At 41.1% G+C, this 11,882-nt stretch overlaps 1 protein-coding gene across 1 annotated transcript in view; it reads right to left on the bottom strand.

Moving 5' to 3' along the window:
* Positions 1 to 2,152: 2,152 nt before the first annotated feature.
* The window catches only part of ABHD2 (abhydrolase domain containing 2, acylglycerol lipase), a 118,536-nt gene continuing 108,806 nt past the window's right edge, over positions 2,153 to 11,882 (bottom strand). The window contains exons 9-11 of the mRNA XM_040342407.1: positions 9,597 to 9,666; positions 5,596 to 5,680; positions 2,153 to 3,145 (exon numbers count right to left, since the gene is read on the bottom strand). Of these exons, the coding sequence (XP_040198341.1) occupies positions 2,949 to 3,145; positions 5,596 to 5,680; positions 9,597 to 9,666 (352 nt within the window). The 3' untranslated portion in view covers positions 2,153 to 2,948. The remainder of the gene's footprint in view (positions 3,146 to 5,595; positions 5,681 to 9,596; positions 9,667 to 11,882) is intronic.

Genomic DNA, 11,882 nt, shown 5'->3' with positions numbered 1-11,882 from the left:
GGTATCCAAATATCCAAAACTGGGAACTTCCAGACTTCAGCCAACTCATTCTACTCAAGGTCTGTAGCTCATCTGGAAAAATCCAAAATATTAGAAATTTGTTGCCAACTAGATGGCATTTATATGTAGCACAGTCAGTGGCACTATAGATTTCAGTGTGATCAATCTTAACCTTCGTGCACCTACAGAAGCAAAATAAATACTTCTACATTAGACAACTTCCATAAATATGCTCACGACTTTGGTAAAAGGGAAAGAAAAAAAAAATATAAGTGCAACAAATGATCTCAACTTAACATAGCGCTAAGAGTGCGGGTTCATTATGTACAGCACAGCTCATGTGTGGTTCCCCTTAAACAAAAATACAATTTGAAAAATATAATCTCTCAATGCCCCAAACTGTCTCATTCACAGCGGAAGCAGTATGGTGCCCACATTATGGCAACGCTAGATACAAAGAAAATACGACAAGGAAAAAAATAATAGAATAACCGCGTATCTTGAATCTACAAGGGCAAATATCACTTTGAACAAGTACTATGGTTCTAGCAAACAACTATGCTAGAATCAAGATATCAGTGCATTGCTGGACAAAGAAGAACTAGTCGGTCACATGATTCATGGAGAACTTCTCTATTTAAGTGAAAGAGGAATCTTCTGAAATCCTCAAGATGGCAGGTAGTGGATGTTTTGTTGTAGAAGTGAAAGATTTTGTCCAAAAAAATAAAAAATCCAAGGCGATTTGACCTTGACTGATTAAAGGGTTCCCACTTTAAACCAAAAATGGACTTAATCTTAAACCCAATGGGATCCTCCATACCGTTTTGGGACTAAAGCCATGGCCCCCCCCCCCGCTCAATTTTTAAACTAATTTGTTGAGCTGGGTGGGGTTTGCAGGGCCATCAGTGGCTTAAAGAATAAGTTCACCTTTAAAAAAAAAAAATGCACATTTTATGCAGTTCAAAAAAATTGCATTTTTTTCTTTATTTATTTCTTTATTTATTATTATTTTATTATTATTTTTTTTTTCTAAAGAAGCAAAAACAGCATTGCACCCGCAGACTCTTGGGATAGTTGTCTGCCCATATCTCCGATACGGCAGGCAGCTATTTGAGAGTAGGAAAATCAATGAACTACGGGAGCGGTCACCGGTGCCCTTGCAGTTCATTGAGAACTACAAAACATCATCCACAATGATGGTTCTTGTAGTCTTTTTATTCACAGGAAACTGAATGAATGGAGCGGCTGTGTGGGCAGACACAGCAGATGAGAAAGGATTCCTCACACTTTGTCCCGTGGAGGTGTAAATCGAGGGTGCAAACTGAACATGTTACACTGTAAATAGGAGTGTAACATAAAATGTGAACTTGGCCTTCAAATTTCTTCAGATTTTGCCAAAATTCAAGCTGCCTATGGGGACCTTTAGCAGAAATCTCAAATTTCACTTGAGCTAAGGGGACATAAGCAACTCTCTATTCACATTCTATGGAAAAATGTGAACACAACTGTATCTGGATGAAAAGCTACATAATATCATAAAAGTTTTGCCATTGTTTATAAGACTGAAGACTTCTGGTTACTATTCAGAATGGTCTTAACCAGAAACCTCAAACATGACACTAGGGCCGAAACAACGAATCGATTACAATTTTCATAATCGAATAATCGGCCAGTAACATAATGGGGTTAAAAAAACAAAAATTTGCCCTTTATAGTACAAAAAAGCAAATCACTACTGTAAATATTACTTTCACTGTCCCACAGTAAAAAAATGAACCCCTTACAGTAGCGATTATTTGCTCTTTTTGTACTTATTTTAGTTTTTTTAACCCCATTATGTTACTAAACATCTCAGGCCTGTTTTTTTTTGGTGCTTTTTGCAGAAACACACTACAGTTCATTTACATGTTTTCCTATAGGACACGTTCACATCCATGATTTTTTTTCAGCTGCTGCGTATTTGGAAAGAGCAAGGACTTTTTAACACAAAACGGTGCTATTTTTTTTTATTGGTTCAATATACTTTAATGGAGAAGCTGCAGAAAAACATGTAATGTGTTTTTACGGCAATTTGTGTTTTGCAATCTGCCCAACAACAAATTGGCCCCCAAAAAATTTAAAATGCTAATTTTTTTTTTTTTTTAAGGCCATTATCCGATTAATCGAAACAATAATCGGCCAACTAATCGATTATGAAAATAATCGTTAGTTGCAGCCCTACATGACACCCATGCGAGAAAGCTCTGATAGAAGCAAAGTCGGTGCCCTAGAACTATTTCAGGAGTACGGGAAAGACTTCACATACAACAGGCTTTTTATAAGAGTGTCATGAATGATTAAGTCCCTTTAGGCGAAGATTAATATTTTGTTTAAAGTGGATAACATTTTAAGTTTCCTTTAACCAGCAAGGCCAAAAAAAATTCTGAACCAGCTAGGAGTTTATTCTACAACAAAACAATCCCACAATTATTTGCACCTGCAGAAATAACTATGCTACACATGAAATCCCAGATTGACAAATACCAAAATGAAATGATTCCATCTGGTATTACATAGGTGTGAATTTTTCTTCTCTGATCTCCAAGTGGAATGAACAATCACCACTGAAGGTCTCACTCGAACACATATGTAACATATCTAGGTTTTTCCCAGATATTTGACAGTATAGCTGGAAACATAATGGCCTTGCTGTTGAAACCAGCAAATACATAAAGCAATGCAGTAACCAATCATAAAGAGAATACAGGAACTCTGAAGGCTCACAGTGGAGTCTTGGCCTCTTCCCCGATTGCTTTACTGCAAAGATAACTTGGGTAGAGCCATATTGTGATGCACAGTATCACAAACAAAAACAAAAAATCGACTAATTGTTAGTAAAGTACTATACATGTTTAAAAAGGGCGATCCTTTAGGCAAGTCTTTGGGAAGGTGACATAAGTGCTTTTAGTCTACTTTTGATCCGTTTCTACTAGCTCAGCATCAGAGCAATGTGGTTTGGTTTTCTCCCAGTGGCAGATGGCATTGGCGTACTGTACCAAAAGTTTATCCATCCAGGTTAGGGGTTCTGGGAAGAGTACAGCACCCTCAAAGAAGCCCAGGTGTCCACCATGAAGCGGCAAAACCACCACCACGTTTTCTTTTTTTGCTGAAAATTAAACAGAGAAAACACATTTAGTAAAAAGATACACAATTAGGCCCTTTCGCAAGGCCGGTTTGTTGCAGCCGCCGGATTCCTGTGACACAAAGCCGCAAATTCTTGCTGCTGGAATGACCAGGTTATATGATCAGCAGCGGCCGATGTCAGCCCACTAGATAAATGGGCTGATAGTAGCAGCTGCTGATCACATGTAGTCGATCACATGTAGTCGCACACAGTGGTTTGGAACAGAAGGGAGCCTGGATGCAGTTAGCGCGAACCGCAGGTAAATGCAATGTGTGTGGCTACATGCCAATTGCAAAACCAGTTATTTCAGCAGCGAGAACCTGCAGGAATCCGGCGGTTGCAACAAACCAGCCGTGTGAAAGAGGCATTACACTTCATAACACAAAACCTCTGTATTAACCAACACCTAATCAAAGAAATTGTAAAGCTGTAGATAAGTCAACATAAGGCATCTGCTTTCATCAGCAGAGCTCTGCCTGTTGTCTGGATTTACCCCTGAAGGGCCCTAAAATAAGTATACAGTGCTTATCCACATAGGGCTAGGCATACCACCTCTGCTCCACTACACTGGAGTCCAGTGCAGCCCTTTCAGTGTAAAAAGGGGCCCCCACCCCGTTGCTGCGACAGCTGATCACTTCGGTACAGCAGAAGAGACTGGGGCAATGCAGAAGCATAAACACCTTCTGCCCAAGCACATAGTTGGGAGCCTCTCCTGCTTCTGCCTGGCCCAAGTTACATTACAGCTCCAAGAAGAAGGTGGTGGCACTTCCAGCATATTAAAAAGTAGCTTTATTGGAAATCCATTAAAAACGAGGACATGACATGTACATGCAAGCTCATCAGAAATTCAGCAAATGCGTTTCGCATACCTGTGCTTAATCATTGCATCCAGCAATGATTAAGCACAGGTGTGTGAAGCACATGTGCTGTATTTCTGACGATCTGCATATACATGTCATATCCTCTATTTCAATGAATTTCCAATAAGGCAACTTTTTATATGCTGGAAGTGTAGCAACCTTCTTCTTTGCTCTGCATCCTGGTCGCAAACGTAGGCGGCACCCGGCTTTTACTACAGCAGCAAAATATATCTTGGGTTACCTGGAGCGGTGCAATCCTTGTGTTAGACTTTACAAATTCCAGCTCTGCTAGTTACATTTATAAAATTTCATTTTTAAAAATACTAACCTGTTTTTTGATCAGCAAGAGTTCTTCCTGACCACCTCAGGCACCATAGACATAAGAACTCTACAGCATAGCTCTCTTGTTTTGGGAAGGCGTCCACAGACATCCTCCTAGAACATGCCTCGCACGTGCCCCTGGGGCGTGCTCTGTGACCACTGCGTTCTTCAGGCAGAGCTAATCACAGATCCAGGAAAAGACCAATCACAGCAGCCCGTTACCTGGTGATCAGCCGTGTCTAATCACAGCTGATCACATGTAAACAGACTTGCCGGTTATCTGCATTCTTTACCTCACGCACTGTGTGAGGAAAGGAGAGCCAATAACCAGCAAGGCTGAAAAGGCACATTTACACCGGATAAGGGCACTGATCATCAGCGCCGCCTCACCAGTGCCCATCAGTGCAGCCTCACCAGCACACAACAGTGAAGAAAAATGACTTGCACATTTATTTACAAAATGTTAGAACAGAAACTAAAGAAAAAATTTTTTTTTTCAAAATATTTTGGTCTTTTTTTTGCTAAACAAAAAAGAAGAGGCCCAGTGGCGATAAATACCACCAAATGAAAGCTCTGTCTCAAAACAATGATGAAAATAAATATTTTGGTACAGTGTTGACCGTGCAATTGTCATTCAAATTAAGGCAGCGCTGAAAATTGGCCTGGGCAGAAAGAGGGTGAAAGCAGAAGCGATTAAAGTGGGGGTTCACCCAAAAAAATTTTTTTAACATTACATTCAGCCGAGTTGTCCTAATGACAATGGGCTGTTTTTTTTTATTTTATCCCCGTACATACCGTATTTTCACCGCCGCTTCCGAGTATGTCTTCTGCGGGACTGGGCGTTCCTAATTGATTGACGGGCTTCCGACCGTCGCATACTGCGCATCACGAGTTGCCGAAAGAAGCCGAACGTCGGTGCGGCTCTATACGGCGCCTGCGCACCGACGTTCTGCTTCTTTCGGCAACTCGTGACGTGCAGTATGCGACGGTCGGAAGCCTGTCAATCAATTAGGAACGCCCAGTCCCGCAGAAGACATACCCGGATGCGGCGGTGAAAATACGGTATGTACGGGGATAAAAGAAAAAAAAAAAAAACAGCCGATTGTCATTAGGACAACTCGGCTGAATGTAATGTTAAAAATAAATTTTTTGGGTGAACCTCCACTTTAACAAGTCACTTTCTATATTTGGAGCAATGGCTACTTGGGTACGAAGCAACATACCTGATTAACAGATATAAGAGAAACTTACCGGCCAAAGCCTTAGGAATGGACAGCAAACTGTCATGGACTAGTGGGTCATCCACCGAGTTCACCAACATGAGAGGAATGTGAATCTAGAAGGAGAAATATACTGTTGATCAGCATAGGAATAATAATATTAAAACGACACCTGTCTTCAAAGCAATATTAGAAAGTGAACCATGTGGCTAATTACATGTTACATTTACTGAGTGTTACCGCTCTATAGTTTCTTCTATAGTCACCCTTTAACTTGTCTGAAAAAGTATAAATTTTCATGAGAATTAACAAATGCACAAAATCACTGAAGTGTCAGCAACCCACATACTGGACACAGCATGTTCACAGTGCGTCTGAGAAACTTCCTGTAATAACGGCAAACAAGAACTTCTAATACGGAATCGTTATGTTTTATAGAGCTCTACCCATGTGTCTTTAGAAAAACATATTATATAAAAAGAATATTATAATTTGCCTCTACAGACAGATCGGTTGCATCCGGGATACTGTGTTGGACTGAAGGTTCCCAATACTAAATGCTTCTGTGGGCACACCACATTTACACATAATGTTCTTTTATGTCCCAGCAGTAAAGTAATAACTCAACACCCACCTGCTACAAGAATTACAAGTCCAACTTTCACTACTGGATTCTCCATAGATGGACTTTAGGGCATTTTTGTACAGGAGCTTAGGAGCGTTTAGCTCCTCCCAAAGACACAACCAAAATAATCTTCTGCTTAAAATATGCCTCCAAATGTCCTAATGTGCATGGTCTTCCAATCAACATTGTTTATTTGTAATCCTTAGGCTGCTAGCATTAGCAAATACATAGGTGTGTGCCAGGGCACACCCCAAGTGATGCAAATTCCCTCTGCTTTCTGTCCCCCCCCCCTTCCCCTCGCAGTGCTGCCAGCTTCCCTCCTCTCAAGAGCGGGGAAGGGGCTGGTAAATATTTCATGAATTGTCTTTGCTTTTCTGTACCAATCGCTCTTGTCTTCATTCTTAACGAAGAGGAGATTAAGGGGGGATATGATCAACATGTACAAATATATAAGGGGTCCATATAGTGAACTTGGTGTTGAGTTAATCACTTTACGGTCAACACTGAGGACAAGGGGGCACTCTTCACATCTAGAGGAAAAGAGATTTCACCTCCAAATACGGAAAGGTTTCTTCACAGTAAGAGCTGTGAACATGTGAAATAGACTCCCTCCAGAGGTAGTTCTGGCCAGCTCAGTAGATTTTTTTTAAGAAAGGCCTGGATTCTTTCCTAAATGTACATAATATAACTAAGTACTAAGATTTGTAGGTAAAGTTGATCCGGGGTAAATCCAATATCCTCTCGGGGGATCAGGAAGGAATTTTTTCCCCTGCTGCAGCAAATTGCATCATGCTCTGCTGGGGTTTTTCGCCTTCCTCTGGAGCAACTGTGGGTGTAGAATTGGGTATATGGTCGGCTCCAGGCATATGGTGCACCCAAATGGGGCGCCTGGACCGGCGATCTTTTGTTCTGAACCCCACTGATTTACCTCTTTTGGTTGAACACTCGGTTACTCTATGAACACAGAGGACGTTATAGTGTTATTTGTTAGAAAAAGAAAACAAATGTTGACAATATTATAGATGCCCAGTTGTACTGTATTGTCAATATTGTAATGTGCCCCAGAGTGAAATGGTGGCATTAAAGTGGAGGTTCCCCCTAAAAAAAAATTCTAACAATACATTGAAAAGACTGATTAAACTGCGGGTATGCTGTTTTTTTTTTTTCCGTACATACCTCGTTATCGCCGTTTCATCCCTCGGCTTCCGGGTACGATTCTTTTGGGTCTGGGCGTTGCTAGTTGATCGACGTTCCTCCGACCGATGCATACTTGACGTCACGACTTTCCGAAAGAAGCCGAACGTCGCTGCGCAGGCGCCGTATAGAGCCGACTCTATACGGCGCCTGCGCAATGACGTTCGGCTTCTGTCGGAAAGTCGTGACGCGCAATATGCGCCGGTCGGAGGAACGTCAATCAACTAGGAATGCCCAGTCCAGCAAGACTCATACCCGGAAGCCGAGGGATGAAACGCCGATAACGAGGTATGTACGGAAAAAAAAAAAAAAAAACTGCATACCCGCAGTGTAATCAGTCTTCTCAATGTATTGTTAGAATTTTTTTTTTTTAGGGGGAACCTCCACTTTAAGCTGTATTGCACTGGATTTTCAATAAACTTTTTTTTTTTTAAGTTTTCAAAAAAAGAAGAAGAATTGGGTATATGGGATTGTATGATATTATACAATTTTTTGTAACGGAAGCATAGTAAACTATATTTACTGCAGGCTGCAGAGAAAGGGACTAGGGAATCTGTCCCCAGTTTCGGTCTGTCTCAAAAAGTGAGACATCAGGGGTCTGTTTAGACTCTTGATATTTCAGCACAGCCCCATGAAGGGGTAAAAAGTACACAAAAAAAGTTCTTCCTTAAATATTTTTTTTCAAAAAAGTCAGCAGCTACAAATACTGTAGCTGCTGACTTTTAAAAAGAAGGACATTTACCTGTCCAGGGATCTCACGATGTCTTCACCCAAAGCCGATCTGTCCCCTCAGCACTGGGTGGAGGCGCTGGCATTGCTGGTAAGGGAATTAGGAAGTGGAGCCTTGTGGCTTCACAGCCAGGTTCCCTACTGCGCATGCACGAGTCGCACTGCAAGTTCTGTGTGGTCCCTGTGGGAGACACACAGGTCCCAGAAGACAGCAAGGGGGAGGGCAGAGGAGGGGCGGGACATGGCGTAGATCGCCGGCAGTGGGAGTAAACTCCTGTATTAGACAGGTATCTGCTCCCCCCTGAAAAGTGCCAAACGTGACACTGGAGGGGGAGGAATCCGGACAGCGGAAGTTAAATATTTGGGTGTTGTTCAGCTTTAAAGAATATGTCAAAAATAATAAAAAAAAAAAAAACACTAACTATTGACGCTGTCCACTGCTCTGCTGTATATATTATTTTATACAAATATATATATTGTGAGGGGGTTAACTCGTCAGCGGATGTTTGTGACCCCCTGGATGGGTTCACCACACAAAGATTAAGCACAGCAGAGGTAGGTGGAAAAACAAAAAGGGTGTGGTTTTATTTCAACTAGATACAAAGAAAAATATAACAGAAAACAACAAAAAATAAACCCTGGTCACTTGACCGCTCACTATACACGTTGGTGTCCCCAACACCTAGATTATAAACTAACTAAATGCTCTAACAACCTAACAAAACGGACCTTAGTTTACAGACTAACTTTACTAGACTACATTAAAGATATATGATACATTTTGCCTAATTACTTGTTCTAAATCTTTTTTTTTTTTTTTATTCTGTTACTTCCTGGTTTCTTACCTGGGTAAATTATGCGATGCATCCCAGGAGTCTTCAGGAGGGTTATTCTCTACTAAGCACACCCTCCTGCCAGTATGCTTGAGCCAAGGGCAAACGGATTCCGGGAAGTAAATGTTACATGAATCATTTGCCCTTACTCAAGATGGCTATGGCCAGAAATGCTGGGGGGGGGGGGGGGGTGTTCAAAGTGATTTCTCAACAAAATAAAGCGTTGAGACAGGAAATGGATTGAAGGGTTTGCGCTGAGTATTAAAAAACAAATACAATTGTGTTTTTGGTTTGTGATGCAGTGGTGCCTTGTCCTACAGGCAAAACAAAGTTCCTGTAAAAGGAGCATTTTTTTAAGCCCAGTGTGCATGGATCCTTACACTACAGAAAACACTGCAGTAAAAGTGAGACCCCCCACCCCCACTCATCCGATATAAGAAGCCAGCAGGGAGATTCAGATCACAGACATCCCCTCAAAAATTAATTTTCGAAGTCCTCAAATCAACCCTCCATCATCATGTCATAAAAACCCATTTCACAATGGCATTTATGAGAGACCTTTAACACAAATGTCTTCACTCTACACTACTACCCAAGAGGTGAACTCTAATTATTGGCGCCGTGTGCTATAACAAAAAAGAAAACACTTACATTCTGTAAATAACGAACACAACTTTCCGCTTCATAGTACTCCTTAAGGGTCTCGTAGCCATGGAATTTTCTGACAAGGGAAAAGCAAATAGACAATAAAAAAAATAAAAGCACTGACAAAAATGCCTTACTATTAACACTGAATGGATTGCATTATCAGAAGAGTATCACTTTTAAAAAATTAGAACACATGGATGTGTCAGGCAATACAATCAAATACTAAAATAAGCCAATCAACATGCGGAATTTATCTGTAGACACCAGTGCTGCCTTTGCTTGAAACATATGAATGCTCAAGGACATCTGTGCATAGAAGCAGCTAAAATAAATTATATGATATGATATATGGGCAACAAGCAACTGTTTGGATCACCTGTGTCCTGTACTTTATCCAAGAAACAGTATTTACAACAAAGTCCAATTTTTTTCCCCTTATGCCGCGTACACACGACCGTTTTTCATGACGAGAAAAATGAATTTTTTTTAATTGATCGTTAAAAACGGTCGTGTGTAGGCTCCAGAGCATTTTTCTGGTCGAGAAAAATGGGCATTAAAAATTTAGAACATGCTCTATTTTTTGATCATATGTACGCTTTAACAACGGGGGGGGGGGAAACGCGCATGCTCAGAAGTTATGAGACGGGAAATTAGCTTACCGTAACCACGTCCATTTTTGTGACGAAACGTTGGGTAAGCAACGTTCTGACGTCACCGCGCACAGCTGTACCCGGAAGACACGGGCAGGCGGATCGAGGAGCCGGCCGGCTCGATCATTTACATGCACACAGCATTTGATTCATTGTAAGTGCGCATTTTAGATCTTTTAATAAATTTACATTGGATTTCATGCTATGCAAGCTCCTTTTCTCTTTTTATGGCGCAACCTGCAACATACATTGAATGAGGCTGTAACACATTGACGCTTTCCATGGTGGAGATCTAACTAGCTTACATGCGATTTTTGATCTCCTGTAAAAAGAGATCAATTCCAGCTGGTAAGAGGCAGTGTGTCATTAAGGTGGAGGTGTCTCTCTATCATCACATTTCGGGTTGCTGTAATTTCCTTCATCACTTGGAGATTGAAGCTTGAAATATTTCTTTGGATTATATGGGATTTCATTCACCTATTTTACTTGACTTCTATGGTTCTACTTTAATTGGTTCATCACATCTTTATGGATTTTTCATTCTCCGTATAATTATTGTGTCTGATCATTATTTTTACATTCACGTTTTTTATTCACATGTTTCTATATATATACACATATAACGTTTATATTTATTTTACTTTAAAAGCGCAGCTTGTTTTTAATTTTTTCCGGAAATTAGCATAATCAGCCCAAAGGGTGGCGCCATTCGAATGAAACTTCCCCTTTATAGTGCCGTCGTACGTGTTGTAAGTCACCACGCTTTGCTCAAGCATTTTTTATCACGTTCGTGTATATGCAAGGCATATGAGAGGAATCATGTCGAGAAAAAAAAACTCCGTTTTTTCCATGACATGAAAAATGGTCATGTGTACGCGGCATTAGTCAAAGTCCAGGACAAAGGCCAATTAATGCTTATGACGAGATGTTCAAAAGCAGTCCAATAGAGAAGGGGCCAACACCGAAAACAAAGCCTACAGGCTCACATAACAAATGGGTCCAAAAGGTTGACAGACTAAGACCCCTTTTCACACTGAGGCAGTTTTCAGGGGATTTAGTGCTAGAAATAGCGCCTGTAAAACGGCCTCCCATGCCGCAAAAATTTTAACCCCTTTTTCAGCCGCTAGCAGGGGTTAAAAGCGTCCGGCTTAAGGCCAAAAGCACCATTAAAATGAGCGACTCTTCAGTGCAGGGGCGGCCTCAGTGTGAAAGGGGTCTTAGAGAGCAGCGTGTGGTACCTTCACATGAAACCGGCATCGGAAAAGACCTAAAAATCCACCTGGTAGAAGAAAAGTGTGAACAGATGTCTAGGTGGCTGTGATAGTGATGGTGCAAATCTGAAAAATAGATGATAAAGGAAAGCCCATGAAGCACTAAAAGATCTTGCAAGTGTATGCTTCAAGACCCCTTTCACACTGAGGCGCTTCTAAACTGCCAGTAAAACACTGATTGCTTCTGTGGCGCTTTTCCGGGCACTTTTGAAGTGCCTTTTTAGGCGCTTTCCATTTATTTCAATGGAGAGGAGCGCTTTTTTTTAGCTCTCCAAACATGCTCCAAAAGATGCTGCTTGCAGGAGTTTTCACCTCCTGCTAGTGCACTGCCCCAGTGTAAAAAAACATCTATTGATTTTATGGTAAGC

Source organism: Rana temporaria, chromosome 3 (genome assembly GCF_905171775.1).
Source record: "Rana temporaria chromosome 3, aRanTem1.1, whole genome shotgun sequence".
Classification (NCBI taxonomy): domain Eukaryota; kingdom Metazoa; phylum Chordata; class Amphibia; order Anura; family Ranidae; genus Rana; species Rana temporaria.
Note: the sequence above shows the minus strand (reverse complement) of the source record. Positions and strands in the feature narration are given on the sequence as shown.